This window comes from Symphalangus syndactylus, chromosome 6, assembly GCF_028878055.3.
Source record: "Symphalangus syndactylus isolate Jambi chromosome 6, NHGRI_mSymSyn1-v2.1_pri, whole genome shotgun sequence".
Lineage (NCBI taxonomy): Eukaryota > Metazoa > Chordata > Mammalia > Primates > Hylobatidae > Symphalangus > Symphalangus syndactylus.
In genome coordinates, this window is record NC_072428.2 from 125,141,854 (window position 1) to 125,159,110 (window position 17,257).

General features: G+C 46.9%; 1 protein-coding gene across 9 annotated transcripts in view; it reads right to left on the minus strand.

Annotated features, from left to right (window-relative positions):
- The window catches only part of WDR91 (WD repeat domain 91), a 29,851-nt gene that overhangs the window by 3,457 nt on the left and 9,137 nt on the right, over window positions 1-17,257 (minus strand). For 6 of the 9 annotated variants that reach the window (XR_010121609.1, XM_055284111.2, XM_055284117.2 and 3 more), the window contains 8 exons: window positions 12,921-13,079; window positions 11,075-11,268; window positions 9,863-10,013; window positions 8,501-8,595; window positions 8,154-8,322; window positions 4,272-4,380; window positions 3,360-3,472; window positions 1,870-2,067 (listed from right to left, as the gene is read on the minus strand). Coding sequence is in view for 8 of the 9 variants with exons in the window: in XM_055284111.2 (XP_055140086.1) it covers window positions 1,870-2,067; window positions 3,360-3,472; window positions 4,272-4,380; window positions 8,154-8,322; window positions 8,501-8,595; window positions 9,863-10,013; window positions 11,075-11,268; window positions 12,921-13,079 (1,188 nt within the window). In the remaining variant the exon portion in view is untranslated. Of the gene's footprint in view, window positions 1-588; window positions 1,330-1,869; window positions 2,068-3,359; window positions 3,473-4,271; window positions 4,381-8,153; window positions 8,401-8,500; window positions 8,596-9,498; window positions 9,556-9,862; window positions 10,014-11,074; window positions 11,269-12,920; window positions 13,080-17,257 lie in introns of those variants that run through there. The other 3 variants (XM_055284110.2, XM_055284113.2, XM_055284109.2) reach the window with 3 other exon arrangements.

Here is a 17,257-nt window from a genome sequence, read left to right on the forward strand (position 1 = left end):
AGTGTCTTACAGTGTCTCTGTTGGGAAATATCGGTTATGAGAAATGATGGAGCTAATTTTGAAGGAAAGGGCAAGGGCAACTGACAGAATCATGCTCCACAGAAAAGAGGAGCCTAACTGACAGCGAGTGCAGGTCCTGCCGTGCACACTTCAGGCTACAGTCTAGGAGGCTCCCACTTCCACCTCAGCACGTGCAGTGCCCCTTGCCTCACTGTGAGCTCTTGCTCACCTCTGCCCATGTGGGGCCCCAAGCCGTGCTTTCCTCTCCATCTACCCAACAACTCCTCTTCGTCCTCTCCTCCTGGTTCCAAGGCCTCCAAACCACAGCCTCCCACCTCCCCCAAGGACTCAGTCCCCACTGAGACAGCTTTCTTCTCTCTGAGCTGCTCGACTTCGCATTGCTCTCCTTTGTTGGTACTGTGTCTCTTTCTGAGTATGCACCCCAAGAGAGCAGACATCATTTTCCGTATGTCCTTCATACACTCCTCAGTGCCTGGTCCAATGCCCAGCACAAAACTGCCATCCAAAACACATGCTCTTGACTGGTCAATGAGCTGTGGCAGCAAAAGCTGCTGAGAATATCCCACCTTGAAGGACTCTATCTACACAAACACCACCACTGGGCAAATAATTAAAAAGTATCACACAGGCTGAGAATGGACCCACTCGACACCAGACACAGGAGCTCAGGCTACGACACAAATCCCCATCACTAGTCTAGGTGATACCAGTAAAACAGAAGACACTTATACTTAAACATACATGAAATAAGTTCTGACTTAAGAGCTAAAAATACATGTAAACTGAGGGGCAAAAAACAATGTGGACAACTTATACTATGGCTTGACAAATCACACCCTCAAATTTCTGTCTCTAACATGGACTGGATGGGTTAAAAAAAAATAGAAAGAATGAATAAGACCTACTATTTGATAGCACAACAGGATGACCATAGTTAATAAAAACTGTATATTTTAAAATCAAGAGTGTAATTGAATTGTTTGCAATGCAATGGATAAATGCTTGAGGGGATGAATGCCCCATTCTCCATGATGTGCTTATTTCACATTGCATGCCTGAATCAAAATAGCTCATGTTCCCCCTAAATATATATATCTATGGATGTACCCACAAAAATTAAAAATTTAAAACATTTTTTTAAAAACATGGACTGGAATATACTTGACCCATGGGACATTCAATAAATTAATAAATCTATACCAGATTAGAGTACTAAAATAACCTACTTGGGACCTGGTTGGGGGCATGTTCCTCCATCCCAACACTCCCCAACTCTTCTCCCTACTCCCGAGCGATTTCTGTAATAGGCTATTCCCAAGGAAAGAAGGCAGAGAAAGGGCAGAATCTGGTCAAGGATGAGCAGAGAGAATGGGGGTCTCATGCCCCGGTCCCGTCTTTTCTAACCACCTGAGCTGCAAAGCAGCCCCGGCCAGGCCTGCAGCAAAGAGGCTCTAGGCCAAGCTTGTCTACCATGCAGCCTGTGGGCCACATGCAGCCCAGGACGGCTTTGAATGAGGCCCAACATAAATTTGTGTTTTAAGAACATTATGAGATTTTTTTTTGCGATTTTCTTTCTTTTTTTTTTTTTTTTTTTTTTTAGCTCAACGGCTATCATTAGTGTTAGGGTATTTTATGTGTGGCCCAAGACAATTCTTCTTCCTACATGGCCCGGGGAAGGCAAAGGATTGGACACCCCTGCTCTAGGCGCTGCCCACCCTTTGTCAAAGGCATCTCCACAGCCATGCAGCTCGGGGTAGAGGGCCATGCTCAGTGGCCACGGCCCAGACCCCAGGGAGGAACCCCTGTCCACCACAATACCACCACTTCCCACCCCCAACCATCAGTTACCTTGTAGATGACGCCGCCTGTGGCAGAACACGTCAGCATGTAATTGCCCTCTGAGTCAAAAGCGAAGAGTCGGCCCCTGGGGACTTGAACCTGCTTGTAGCCACTGTATCCAGACAGCACAAAGGGGCCCGTGGCATCTGAGGGGAGGCTGTACTCGGATACCTTGAGGCCGCTCTTGTGGATGTTCCACTGGATGAACTGCAGTCACAGGGCACAAGCAGGGTGCTCTCAGCGGAGCTGGCCAATGCCGGCCTCGAGGAAGAGCCAGGACCCACTCCAGAGCAGAGGCTGGTGAGGGTGACCCGCCTCCCCCAGCCACAGCGCTGACATCCTTGAAAAGCCTTTCAAGTGCCAGAAGCAGAAAACCGGGTGAGAGGTCTACAGGTCCTATCTCTGGCCAACATGATTTAAGCATTTTTTAGGGAAGAAAATCTAGAAAAAGAGGCAGCAACCTCACATTAAAGTCCAACCCTTCTCTTTCCCTCTGGCCTGACCCTAGGAGAGGAAAAGGGACAGCAAGTGGCTTTGCCTGGATTCCTGGTCTCTCAAGCAGGAGGAATGCTTCAAGTGACCTATTATTATTATTATTATTATTATTATCAGAGTTAGAACCCAACTAGATTTTTCTGTCCTCGGAACAAGGTACAGAGGACAAAGTCCACATATATTTCCAGTGTTTCAGGCACATAATCAATTGAACACTGGGAGATGCCATTATAAACTCAGCTCCTTATCGTAGCAGACATCATCCCTTAGCCTACCCCATGGACAGGTTACTTGGCTGTGACCACCTCTCTCACTGAGCATCCCACATAAGAAGGAAGTCGAGCTTTAATGTAAAAGTCCCTTCCCAAACTTTTCAAATGAAGAATTTACTTTGTAGTTACTCCTTTCAAGGGATAAAAAGATAGACAGTGTCCAATCCCAAAGGTCCAGGCAGGCACACATGGAAAGGGCGTCCGTCTCCCACCTCTGCCCCTGCCAGCTCCCACTCTGAGGCGGTCACTATTCCTAGTTCCTAACCCTCCACAGAGGGAATCTACCAAGGGCATGTGCTTTTCCTTTCTTTCTGGCTTCTTGTTTACATCTTTGGGCTCTGCTGGGGTCTGTACGCATCTAAGAAGCTGTCCCCAGCCACTCAGCAAACTACACATCCATGAGTGGTCCTGGGACCACTCATTACCGAGCCCAGCAAAGCAAACTCAGCCCTAAATCCAGACCCCACAGATCCATCTATGGTAAGATGAGTAATTTTTGGTACTTCCTTACATAAGGATAGCCAATTCCCGCTGAACTCACTAAAACCTCGCAAAGATTGTAAGACGAATTACTAGTTTATCCCTATTCTACAGATAACAAAGCTGCAAAAAGAGGCCCCAGGTCACAGAGCTAATAACAGGTATGGCCACAACCTACAGGTATGGCCACAACCTGCAGCCGGCCCACATGTCATCCCGGTGGTCTCTTATCTGAATCCTGCGGCCGCCTACCTTCCCGTCCTCGCCGATGCTGTACACGGTGTTCTCATCATAGCTGAACTCCACAGAGTAGACCTCCCCGTAGTGGGCCCTCCAGCTCATTGCGCACTCGTGCTGCTGCATGTCTGAGGCAATGAGACACCACCACTCACATCCTGGCCAGGGCTCTGCAGAAGGAATCTACCTGCAGCAGGAGGCCCCCTCACCCTCTACTCAGGCTGACAGCTGTTCTGGAGGCCACGGGCAGGCACCCAGGACCCAATGAGTGCCATAGAGCTGCCCCTGCCCAAGAGGTCAGGCTGCTTCTGAGCCTCAGAGGCAGCTTCTTTCACCAGGTCAGAAGCGAGGCTCAGGAGTCCCTGGGGGGAGCTCATCTGGGGAGCCCTAAGTCTAGGAAGGCACCCAAGAAACTGCCCTCTGTAACTTCCCCATGGGTGCCCTGGGAATTCCCTAAAGATACAGTTGCCTTGCCCCAGCCCAGGCTCTGGGGATGTCTCCTGGGGACAGAGCCCAACCTGGGGATTTGTACACAGCATGTCAGGTGATTCTGATGTATGCCTCTGGTTAAGGAGCACCGTTCTGATGCTATTGAGAATCAACTACCCACAGCAAGTGGGTATGACAGCAGTACTCTTGTATGCCCTCCTGTATTTCACATGGGTGACAAGGACTCAGATGGAACAACTCAAGACTCAAGGACTGCTGAGCTCCACTCCCTCCCATGTCTATTGACACTAACTACGGGCGAGTTTATTACGGTGGGTGTTTTGAAAACATTGACCAAAGTTAAGCTCTAGTACATGCATCTGAAGTCAGGGTTTTGCAAAAGCCTCTAGCCCAGCTGGCAAAAAAATCCAACGTCGGCCAAAAAAATGCCTGGGAGATCTAAGGAGATCAAGGATTGCTATGAGCACACTTGCATACCAAACAGCCGGATGACACCATCAGCTGCTCCCGTGACCAGCAGGTTCCCGTTGTGATTGAAGGCTGTACAGTTGATAGCAATGGGTTCTGGATCCAGGGAGAACTGGAGCTATTGAAACAAAACAAAAATGCCAGTAGCAGATCTTCACTCAGCCCAGGCATGCTGCTTATTCCAATGCAGACAGGTGTCCCAGACTGGGTTTTCCACCAGCTCCTCCCTTATGTAATCTGGAAATGTAGATCTGAGCCTTTGCCAAAGTGCTGTGCCAGTGACCTTCTGTGCTCTTTTGAGATCAAGGTCTCTGTGCCTATATACATTCTGGTTTCCATAGAGAAATAATAATCCATGCTTGCTCCATTATAAAATAAATAATATACATCTTAGCAACCTACACTTCACCCAGAATGCATTCCAAGCAAATTCTCATTGAAAAGTCTTATGCCCTCAGAAAATAACACTTCATCAACTGCCTATGATGACAGAACAACACTAATAAACCTGCCCTATGGCTCCCCACAGAAACACTTAGAAATATAGTAGCAAACAAAACCACCTCATAGAACATAAGGTCTATTAATTACATAATTAATGAACACTATCATTTCAAACAATATGGAACCCTGGGAACACTAAATAATCCTCCTGAAATTAAAAATGCAAGATAGAATGTTATTTAAAATACACACAGAGTACTGAGCTAGCAAATAAAAGAATCTTCTAGGGCCAAAACTAAGAGAAAGCAAGAACACAGAGAACCAGTGCACTCCAAAGCTGCCTTTCACTATGGGGCATTAATCAGATCCAGATGACTCAAGTTCCCATTCTGCTACCCATGAAGAGCTCAGGAGCCTGGAGACAACAATGTGTGATCTGCCCAAGGTCAGGCGATAAGAAACCGTCACATGGAGCTGGGACTCCAAAGAGCTATATACCTTCAGTGCAGGAATGAACTAGAAACAAACCTAGTTCACAGAAAGGGATAACAAGAAAACTTACCTCCCTGCAAATTCATAACCACAAACTAGCCCTGACATGGGAGGAACCTGGCAAAAATTAATGCAAATCCAAAGAAATGCACCTCCAACCCACGCCTCAAAATATTCTCAGAGATACTGGCCCAAGAAACACCATGACCATAATTCATAAGAAACAGGAAAATAAGGCAAAAGGAGCCAGCACCCACAGAAACAACAGAGCAGAATCAGACCCACAAAGACTTCAGACATTAGATTTATAATGCAGAACATACAAGCACATTCAATTGTTCAACGAAATAAAATAAGGAATTGAAAATATGGGTAAAAATGAGAGACTATAAACACAACAAAGCAGGTTTTAAAAAATGAAGCTGAGCTTCTAAAAATGAGAAATACAATAACTGAAATTACCATCCTAATAAATAGATGAAACTGATACAGTAGAGAAGAGATTAGCAAACTGATAGATCTGAAAAAAACTATTATCAAGAATGCAGCAAAGTGAAACAAAAAAGAGGAAGAGGCAAGTTCTAACACATATGGAATGAGAGTTCCAGAAGGCAAGAGATGATGAGAGAACTGCAATACTGGAAAAAATGATGACTGAGAATTTTCCAGAATTGAACAAAGACACAAATCCTCTGATTCAGAAAACAAATCCCAAGCAGAACTTTAAAAAAATAAATTTCAAAACTTAAAAACCAGAAAATCCACATCCAGAGAGCCAGATAAGAAGATTTTAAAAGCAGCCAGAGAGAAAAGATAACAAAGGAATGCCATTTACACGGAGAGCTAATGTCCCGGTCTCAGCAAAGGCAGCCAGAGGATGGACCAAGTCATAAGGTTAGGGAAGCAGTGTTCAGCCTGGAATATAAGAAGCTATTCTAAAAAAACACATATACTGTGGTTTATTCATATGGAGTCAGAAAACCCACAAAACAAAAATTCAGTTGTTTAGCGATACACAGTAATTAACATGGTAAAGTAATTTTTTAAATGTAAGGCAGGCCGGGCGCAGTGGCTCATGCCTGTAATCCTAGCACTTTGGGAGGCCCAGGTGGGTGGATCACCTGAGGTCAGGAGTTCGAGACCTGGCCAACATGGTAAAACCCCATTTCTACTAAAAATACAAAAAATTAGCTGGGTGTGGTGGTGGGCACCTGTAATCCCAGCTACTCGGGAGGTTGAGGCAGAAGAATTGCTTGAAACTCAGGAGGCAGAAGTTGTGGTGAGCTGAGACTGTGCCACTGCACTCCAGCCTGGGTGACAGAGCAAGACTGTCTCAAAAAAAAAAAAAAAAAAAAAAAAAGTAAGGCAACAGTGTGACAAAATTCAAGACAGGTTCTCTCTGGAAGGGAAAAAGACCAAGATTGGGAAGGGCTACACAAGAGCTAAAAAGTATTGATGATGTTCTGTATAAACTGTGATGGGTCTGCAGGTGCTCACTGTACTGCTTTTCTTCTCATTATACTATACACCTATGATTTCAGTATGCTTTTGTATGTATTCAATGTCTAATTAAAAACTTGAAAATCACAAGTAAACATACAATTACAAATTGTAATAAGAACTTTGGAGGAAAATACAAGATGCTATGAACTAAGAGGAATTGAATTAAACCAGTGGAGAGGACAGTGGGCAGGGAGGGACACGAGAGATAGGTCTAGAGTATGTCCCTGGAAATGCAGAGAACTGGTCAGACGGGAAACACACTGGCAGCATTTGCTTATGGACTGACTGTGTGAGCAGAGAGAAAAGGACAGGTCTGGGAAGAACCCCAATTTCTGTTGTGTGGTTTTTTTTTTTTTTTTGAGACAGGGTCTCACTCTTGTCACCCAGGCTGGAATGCAATGGCACCACATCAGCTCACTGCAGCCTCTACCTCCCAGGCTCAAGCAATTCTCTTGCCTCAGCCTCCCAAGTAGCTGGGACTACAAGTGAGCACCACCACATCTGGCTAATTTTTAAATTTTTTGTAGAGACAAGGGCTCACTACATTGCCCAGGCTGGACTTGAACTCCTGGCATCAAGCAATCCACCTGCCTCAGCTTCCCAAAGTGCTGGGATTACAGGTGTGAGCAACTGCTCCTGCCCAAGATCCCCAATTTCTAAATGAGGCACATTGCCAAAGTGAGGAAAATTCTGAGGGGAGGGATAGATGTGGCAAGGGGTGGAGGTCAAGAATTCGAGTGTGACCCTGACGGGCCTGAGAGGTCTGACAGACCCAAAGGGAACACAGACCACTTCTACAGGCAGATGCAGAACAGAACAAACTGAACATCTGGAACAGGAACCAACTGAAAGCAGGAGCCTCGAGTTTCCAGCAGCATCAGGAAACAATGTGTTCAACATAAAGGCCATGTGACTTGTGAGCAGTGAAACGAATCATTTTAATAAGAAGTAGCACTGCCTTGGAAGGTGAGTTTAGCATCATTCAATCTCTCTAGGGCTCAGGGTGGTAGCTGCAGTATCTATTACTGTCTTGAAGGAAGGGCTCCTTGGCTCTGAGGTGGTGCCCAGGTTCCCTGGGAGCAAGTTCACAGGCTGTCTGGTCACTTCGCTTCTTATGAATCTACATGTGTCCTTGCTACTGCTGGCTGCTGTTGCTATAATTCGCATACAATTATAAGTTAACAGGATGTCAGAGGGAGGCACGAGTCGTCTCCTAAAAAATCAACCACAGGGGCCCTCTGGTAGGTTCTGGGTGACTTCTAAGTTTGTGGCACAATTCTAAATGACATGTCACTAACAATCTGCCCAGTTGGAGTACACTACTTTTCAACACTTAAAACTTTATTAAAAATCTGAGGAGACCAAAGCAAAAAGAGGGAAGAGGCTCTTCAGAAACCCAGAGGAATGCAGAGTGTGCCTGGCCCCAGAGAGAGCCACAGGGCAGGCCCATACCTGCTGCTTCATGGTTTTCGTGTCCCAGAGCAGCAGCCTGCCAGGAACCTGGTTCATGCCCTTGCTGCCAATGTCTGGTGCTGAGAAGTCCACCTGGGAAGTGAGGCTCGGAGCTGCAGCCGAACAGACGAAAGAGGCCCCGTTGGGGCTGCACGCAAGAGACAGGATTCTGCAACACACATGGGCCGGGGTCAGACCCTCCGCTGGCCCACAGAGGGAGGATGCACTTTGGTCCTGAGGCTGGATCCTGCACAGGAGATGAGGCACAAGGCTTGGGAAAGGACCAGCCCCGCGGACCACACTTGGCAGCCTGCGGCCTTGATGGTGAGGGGTAGGTTCCAGTTCACCTGGGCATGTCGTCGTTGATATTGATTTCACAGAGATTCTTCTTGGCTTCCGTGTCATAGAGACGCACCGTTCCCACACCACTGCCCAGCAAGAGCTGGAACGACAAGGGGCGGGAGGTGGGAAGGATACCATGGAGTGAGGCTGAGTCAGGGAGGATCTCCAGAGGGGGCGAGGCTGGGCAGGCTGCAGGGGTGAGGCCCCTCCTCTACACATCCAGGCAGTTCAGGGGAAATCTGGCTACAATGAGCCTCACTTTAAAATTAAACAAAGACATGAGAGCTGACCTTGAACTTCTAAGCAAAACCACAAAAAATATCTGTATCTGTGGAATGAGAGAGACGCGCCACCTTGGACACATCTGGAAATGTTCTGGCTGGTGAATGAGGCCCTCTGATCCTCCCTTTCTTCGGTTTGAAACCCCAGCTGTTGGAACCCTTCCTTCCCACTCCTGGTCTGCCCAGCACCCCTCCCAGCGTACTGGCTTCGGCTGCCACAGGGCCTGGGTGACTCCCATTTGCCTTTTCAGGGGACAGCTCTGGCTCTGGGTCTGTAAAGACCTCCAGAAAAAAAAATAAAAGGGGCTATCCTTGCCTTCAGGAACTTGTGACTTATTTGGTAAAAAGCTTCAAAGATAATAATAGTGCCAGAGGAAAGTGCCAGAAGCAGCCCAGCTCTGAGGGCGTCTCCCAGGAATATTAGGTAGAGTGTGACCTCAGCATTCACTTGGCAAACTGGCGCTGGCACAGGGCAAGCCCTGAGGTCCTCATCCATGAGGATAATCCCTTCAGCTGCCAAAAATTATAGAAAAACAGGGTTTGCATCTTGGGCTATGTGGTATGATCACCACAAATGAAGTAAAAGAAAAAACAGCAAGTCAATTTTACCTCCTTAACTATAAGTCCTATATCTCAAATATAAAATCCAGAGGGAAGAACATTGTACTATTCCTGGGGACAATAAGACCCATGGGAACCACAAAACAACACCAGCCTCTCACCAGCAGAAGCCACTTCCTGTGGGGCCTGGCACAGGAGGGTGCCCACTGAAACTGCAGCTGGAAACACAGACAGATGGAGGGATAGCAGTCAGACAGGTGGTCCCCAGGGCAGACCACCACAGACAGGAAGAGGACGTGTGTTCCAGGCCCCCTGCAGCTCATTTCAGTCTGTCAATCTGGTAACCTCCCTGCCTTCCTACAACAGGAGCCTTCTGGGCCAGTCCTGGATGTGTGTCCCTGAATCCCCAATAATGGAGAGAAGGGAGGGGAACTGGTTTGGCTGTCTTGACTCAGTCAGTGGAGAACCTTGGGGAATTCCTCCACTGAGCCAGCAGAGCGGGCCCCAAAGGCCACTATTACTCACCAGTCTGTCCCGTTTGGTGGCCCATTCCAAAGACAGCAGCGGCGATTTGGAAATGGAGGACGCTTTGGTCTGCATGATGGGGTTGAAGGACCACACTTTGATGACCCCATCTACGTCTAAGCTGGCAACTCTCCTCCCAGAGCAATCCACTCTGAGATGAGAGAAAAGAGAGGCCTGTCAGCTGGCCTCTCAGTCCCCATCCTCTTCCGCAAATGCCAAGATGATCGCTTTCCTGACTTCCTTACTGTTTTAAAAAAACAATCCCTAGAAGTCTACATTCAAATGACTGGTATAGGCTATTTCTAGAAATATTCATTCATTCGTTTGTCTAAGAAATACTTATTAAGTGCCAACCACGTGCGGAGCTTTTGGTCAACTCTGGGCAAAGAGCCGCGAGCAAGCGTTGCAGGGCCCTGCCCTGAGGCCACTTGCAGTCTCTGGAGATTTAGAGCCTCCAACTCACACTCCAGAACAGCCCAAGGGACCCAAGAGCCGTCAGGGTGGTCAAAATGAGAAACCCATCTAGAGCTGAAAATTATGCCCCACCAGGGTTTGTTCTTGAAAGGTTTATACTGTGCTTAAGTAAAAACTTACAAATGGTAAATTACAAATCAGGTATTTACCTAAAAGTACCAACATAAAGCAAATTAAAATTGAGTGAGTTTGGGGGGGCTAAAATAAAGGGTAACTTGTTCCTAAAACTGAGAGAAACACAATTAGAAAGGGCAGAGAGGCCCGGTGCAGTGGCTTATGCCTGTAATCCCGGCATTTTGGGAGGCTGAGATGGGCAGATCACTTGAAGCCAGGAGTTCAAGACCAGCCTGGCCAACATGGTGAAACTCTGTCTCTACCACAAATATAAAAATTAGATGGGTGTGGTGGCAGGCATCTGTAATTCCAGCTACTTGGGAGGCTGAGGCACGAGAATCGCTTGAGCCTGGAAGGGCAAGGTTTCAGTGAGCCAAGATCGTGCCACTACACTCCAGCCTAGGCGACAGAGCAAGACTCTGTCTCAAAAAGAAAAAAAAAAAAAAGGGCAGACAGGCTGACCAGTCCACTGGCAGCTCCAACCGACTCCCATGACTCTTCTGCCATGACTGTGGCCCTCGTCCAAGCCCCCATTCTCTGCTATCTCCTGCTGGCCACACCTCCACGTGTACTGCCTGAAAATCTGAGCTTCCCAGGGTTTCCTTGGTCCCAGGCCCAACCCACCTGCAGTGCATGATGGACGAGTGGTGTTCCCCATACTCCTCCTGTCCCAGCACAATAAAGGGCTGCTCAGGACGGACTCCTCCACCCTCAGGGCCTGCCGAGGATGCCCGAGTCAGTGGCTCCACTGGCTCCATGTGGAACTCTGGGCAGGGCTCAGCCTCTGGACCACTGGCTTCTGGTTTCTTCTCTGCACACTGTCACAAGCAGGGCGGGGATAAGTCAGGCAGGAAAGGGTCCCCCACACCGGGGCGTACACCGCAGGGGGTCTAGGCCTAGGCCGCAGCATTTTGCGGGGCTCTCAGTAATTATGGAGTGGAGAGGAGAGCTCTGACCTGCAAGGGTGGTGCTCAGCTCACCCCGGGAGAGTGCGGGGCCTGCCCCCCTGACAGCCCCTTCCTAGAGACTTCGCTCCACACAGGCCCTGCTGAAGGAGAGGGGGCTGTGGCCTCTCCGTGACACAGCTGATGGGACCCAGGACACACATCTGCCTTGACAACAGACCAGGTGGAGGATGCGTGTTGCAGGCCACACACCGTGCTGAGTATTTTACAGATTTCTCTCATTTAGTCCTCCTCAAACAATGAGATGCTATTATTTTCCCCATTTTACAGCTGTGGAAACTAAAAGACTGAAAGAGAAGCCAAATGCCTTGCCCAAAGTCATATGGCTGGCAAGGGGGAGAAATTGGATGTGAAGCTGGGTGGGTGAGAGGTAAGCCTGGCCCCTTTCCAGTGCACCCCTAGGCCCACCAGCCCTCCTGGGAGGTGGGCACTGAGAAACTAAGAAACAGACACAACTGGCCAGGAAGAAAGACAGAGACCCAAGGGCCACTGGGGGTCCAAGGCTGCCCCGTCTCTACGTCCCTGGGGCAGCAGGTGTTGGCTACAATCTGGTGCTCACCTAAACACAATCCAGGCTGAGGGCATCGGCCAGGGCACTCTCTACCAGCCCCGGGGTCTGGATGCTCCTGCAAGTGCTTCCTCAGAGAGGCAGGAGGAGGAGTTCAACAATAAAAAATAATAACAGAGGAACTTCAGACCTTATGGGGCTGTGGCTGACCCCCAAGTGCATCTTGAATCCTGAAATGCTAGAACTTATGATCTGAGCCTTAGGGGTCTGTTGTCACCACAGTACTGGGCTGTTAATGAGGAAATACCTTTAAAACAGGCAAATAGCCCCAATTATGAGATAAATGGTCAAGACGGTGACTTGGGCAAGAGAACCAGTAAATACCTTAGACTTTGCCATCAATCAGGAGTATCTGACAGAAACAGAAGCAGCTGTAATGCCACGAAGAGCAGGCTGTGGCCCACAATGGCCAGTGAGGGGAGTCCCCAGAGCCCAGGGCTCGGTACAGAAGGGCCTGGGCCACAGCCTCCCACTGTGTGGGCACATGGCCCTCAGTGCAGCAATACAGGCAGCTGGGCCTCAGGCAGCACAGGAGAAAGGAATCCTGTGACCAAGCAAGTCTGGGGGAATGGGTGAAACCGAGGGAACCAGGTCTCCAGGAGCCCACAACAGGCTGCTTCGCACAATTAACCTAATGGAAGGATGAGTATGCAAAGGTTCCCAAGCCAGCTTAATCACAGAAGTCATCTTCTGAGAGCACTTCCAGAGGCCTGCATTTTCTGGCCCCTACTTAGGGAAATGCTGCATGGGAGAAATGGACCACAGAAGAGCCAGGCAAATGATGAACCCAAATAACCAAAACACAAGCCATTGACACCAATTAGGCAAAAGCACACTGCACAGCAGCGGAACTCAGAAGAAGGAGAAGAGGAGGCCCTCCACAGTGCTCCTCAGTAGCTGCATGAGTGTCCCCGGGGTGTTCAGGACAACCCCATACCTGGGAAGTGGTTGTGGAGAAAAGCTCCTTCCTCTCCTTGCCGTGGTCCTGCAGGCGCCGCTGCCGGTGCTGTGACCAACCGGACTCCCCAGTGGCCAGCCCACTGAGGAGGCTCTTCCCATCCTTGGCTCCAGATATTGGGTCCTTTCCCTTGGTGCCCTAGAGGAAAAGAAGCTGGCTGTGAAGTCTCTTCCCATCTGCCCAGGCCATGATAAGCATGCCAGGAGTGGTCAGCCCTGGGCGGGGGGGGCGTGGTGGGTGGGGAGCAGGTGGTTAAAATGGTGTTGGCTCAGCTAGGTAGGTGAGGTCATAGTCAGCCCCTGCTATGACCTCCTCCTTTCTGTCCTCTACCCGTTAAGAGGACAGGTCACCTGCAATCCTCATCCTGCGGTATCTCTCATCTGGAGGGAGATGTCATCTTGATCTAATCGGAACAATTTAGTCTAGTTGAGGGGAAGGAGCCAGCACTTACTAAGTGATGACTAAGGCAGGCCGGGAGCTACGCTTGGTGTTATACACATTTACAAGCAACAATATGTTTGGGCAATCTAAAAGTTATTTATGCAACAAGCAATCGCCTCTGGATGGAAAAGGAACACAGTACCCTCTCTTGTTTTGGGCCAAGTGCGGACTAAACCAGCTAATATTAACAAATACCGAGGTGTTTGAAAATGATTACTAGAAAACCAGAAATTTTTAACAGAAATTGTTGAAAACCCAAGGAATGTTAAGAAAGATAAATTGGACAGGAAATAAACTGGTATTTTCTGGCACCTTTTCATAACAAGAGTAATAGGGTCAGCTAAGTTATAGCAAGAGGGAATGAATTTGATCATCCCCCACCCCACCCATATAGAGAGAAGAAGTCTCCATTCTTCATCTAGAAACTCTTAAAAGGAGCTGCCACCCCTGCATCTTTCCAGATTGTTGGGCAGGGCTGTCTTTTTCCAGCTTTATACCCACAAATTGTGATGGTCAAACACTCTCACTTCCATTATTTACACTCTTAGCAAAGAGATATGAATGCAAACACCTACTCAGGTTTGAAACCAATCTTCTCAAGAAACCATTTCTACACAAGCCCTACGTGAAGAGAAGAAACTCAACCAAAGTCTACCTGCTGCTTTCCAGTTCTTCTACTTGTTATTTTTTATGTCAACAGTAAACAATTTAAAATTATTAACATGGATTCCTTGGAATCCTGCAACTATGTGAACAGTTAAGAAACAAAATTTTAAAGGACTATTAGCTTACCTGGAACCAAACCATGGCTAACCTGCAGGGTATTTACTATTTTTGGCCTGTTTATAAACTTCAAGTACTTCTGTGAACAAAGAAAGGATGGTAAACCTGTCTCAATCAGCCACAAACACATTTAATTCCAAGTATTAGAACTGTGTCAATAACAACTGTGTATGGGTCCCGGGAGGACAAAAGCCATGGAGAGGTAATGTCCACTCCTCAGAGTTTCAGAGAGATGGAGTGGGGAGGTGGCCTGCTGGAGTCAGCTGTCAAGGCTAAGATCTGGGGAGGTGGTAGGCAGTTGCGTCGTGCCCTGTTTCAAGACAAGGCTCTGAAACCCCCATAAGAAGAAATCACTGAAAATGCAAACACCGAGTAGCCACATCACGGTCCAGGAGGTGCCGCTTCCACATTTTGTGCTGCTACATGTATGCCGTGCTCTACATGGGTCACAGGGGGATTCTGTCTTGGAAGCAAAGGTGGGAACTGTTACAGAGGGAGACAGGCACTTTATGGGCCCCTTCCTGCCTTATTCAGCCCCTCCACTGGATAATGATGTCTTTTCCTTTTTCAGCAACAGTAAAGAGTGCTCAATTCAATTGGTGAATATTGATGGAAGGAGGAGGCTTCGAATTCCTCTGGCTTATTTGAAAGCCACTTGTAACTCCCCAGCAGGAGCAAACAATAAAATACTGAGAAGTACAAAGGTAATACTTCCCTCACAAGACAAGATAGCAAGGAAGGCATCTGGTACAGAGAAGAAGAACTGCCTTTACAATGATAGGGCAGTTTATGCCAAGACAGTGATGGACCTAAGCATGACCTATCAGATTTTGCTTAAAGAAGAGGCTAGGTTCTCCTTTCTCCTTAAATCTATGTTAGCCACTGAAGAAGAATAACAAAAGATAATAATATATTAAAAGCTGGTGAATGCGGTTGTCCACAATATTTTTTAATAAGTAGGTGAAGGCCAATTTGTGTCTAGCCACAAATGTACATAACAAGTGAATGCTTACTGGCAACTGTTAATTTTTTAGAAATAAAAAGCTAAAAAATAAAAACAAAGGAAAAAGGGGTAAAGTCACAATGCTATGTAAGTAATTACCTTCAAACAAATCCATAAAATTCTGGCCAAGCACTTGTGTATGGGTAAAGAGCTGGAGAGAGTGAAAGATGTCGGCAGAACTGCGTACTCTCTAGACAATGACACTTGCACACAGAGAAGCTCACACCCTTCTGGAATCTTCTTCTACTGTGACCCTACCTTACACATCTTTGTAACCTTAGCACCCAGCACCACGCCTCGCATAAGCTGGGCACTCATTCATGACTGGCTAAATACACAAATGGATGGACTGATGGACAGATGAAATAACTGTTAACTAAAAGTTTTATTTCATTTTAAGTGCAACCCCCGTAATAGTCTTTAACTGCTTGCTTCAAATAACAGAATATCCCAATAGTCTAAAGTATATTTTATCTTCATCTACCTGACTCCTACAGTTCAGGAGAGACACGGTAACTTCTCTCTTATCATTTGACCTTCTCACTCTGGAGACAGACCTAAGTTGATACCCATTAATTTCCGATGGACTGAGTAGGTCAGGAGGGATTCCAGAGCCTCACAGAGCTTACCAGGATGGCAGCCATCAAAATGGAGCAGGAAACAAGTTCCAGTAATTTGGTATCACCTGAAGCTAAACAAAGCTACCCAGACAACAGGCCATCGTAACACAGAAATCCCAGAATGAAAGACAGGCTTTCTCCTTACTGTCAAGATCCTTGGGAAAAACCTTCAGGGCAGTGGTTGTGACCACTTACTTCTCAGTAACTGGGAGGTAATATGACACTAATAAGAGTCACAAGCACAGAAGTTTGTGGATGCTTTGCTTGCCTTACATTACAGCCGATTCAAGGTTATCTCTATAATGAGGTAATTTCCACGGCTCACCAAGTGGGTGTGAAAGGAGCAGAATTATCGCTGGCGGGAAGGATGGAGTACTAACTACAGGCTGTGTGAGCCAAGCAGCAGCCCAGGCAAGCCTGCTATGGATGTGCTCTCGCTGGCTATTGTAATTAGAGATCCTAGAAGGGCTTGGGAAGTGTGGTTTTGCAGTTATTTCCACTAAAAAAAAAAAAAAAAAAAAATTGCCTCCAGACTCATATTGAAAGTCTGGAGAGTATTTGCCAGGCTTTCAATATAAAAGCAATCTATTTTGCATCTATTTTGCCATCTATTTTACAAGAATATTGCTATGAACATTTCAGTAATAATGACAACAGGTACAGCAACCAATTACAAGCAGGCAAAATGCTGATGTGAGCAAAATTTACAACGCTTTCTATAAATTATATTTGACAGGAAAGTCTAATCATTTTTACATATTGCTAATTTAACAATAAAATACAGCCTATTTTGTGTGTGTGCTTATTCTTTAACAGTAAAAAAGAAAGAAGGACTCTGGTGTGGTAGTAGCGAGGAAAAAAGACAACATGCTTAATATGCGCTTACAAAGCAATGTGGCTTATTTAAAAACCAATGCCATTGTATACTGAGTTCAAAGCAGTGTATTCTCAAAATGCCCTGCATTTAGTATCTGTGAGAGAGCACCTGGAATTGTATACTCAAATTTGGGCATTAATTGTAATAGCGGGATTGAAACATGAGAATGTCCCCCCCGAGCAGGGGGCCCAGGATGTGAGGGGAAATCATGCCATAGGGACAAACAGTTGAGGTGAGGGTTGGAGGAAGGGTGAACAAGAGTGCTTAGCATGGAAAAGATAGGAAGAGTCATTCTATACAATAAGCCTTATTGTTCTATGTAGCTCCAGAGGGCTAAGCTAAGATCTGTGAGGAAAAGTCATAAAGAAGTTTCTTCTAATAGCTTTCTAACATGCATATGTTCCTGCTTTGACAAGCAGTGAGCTCTGCATCTTAGGAGGCAATCAATCCAGACAGTGTACTCCTATACTCAGCAGGAGGTGGGCCAGATGACCTTCGAGCTTCCCTTTAACTCTAAAATTCTGTGATTTTCTTGAACCTCAAATCTACTAGTTATTTTTAGAAGTGAAACAGTAATGCTGAATCTAAATCA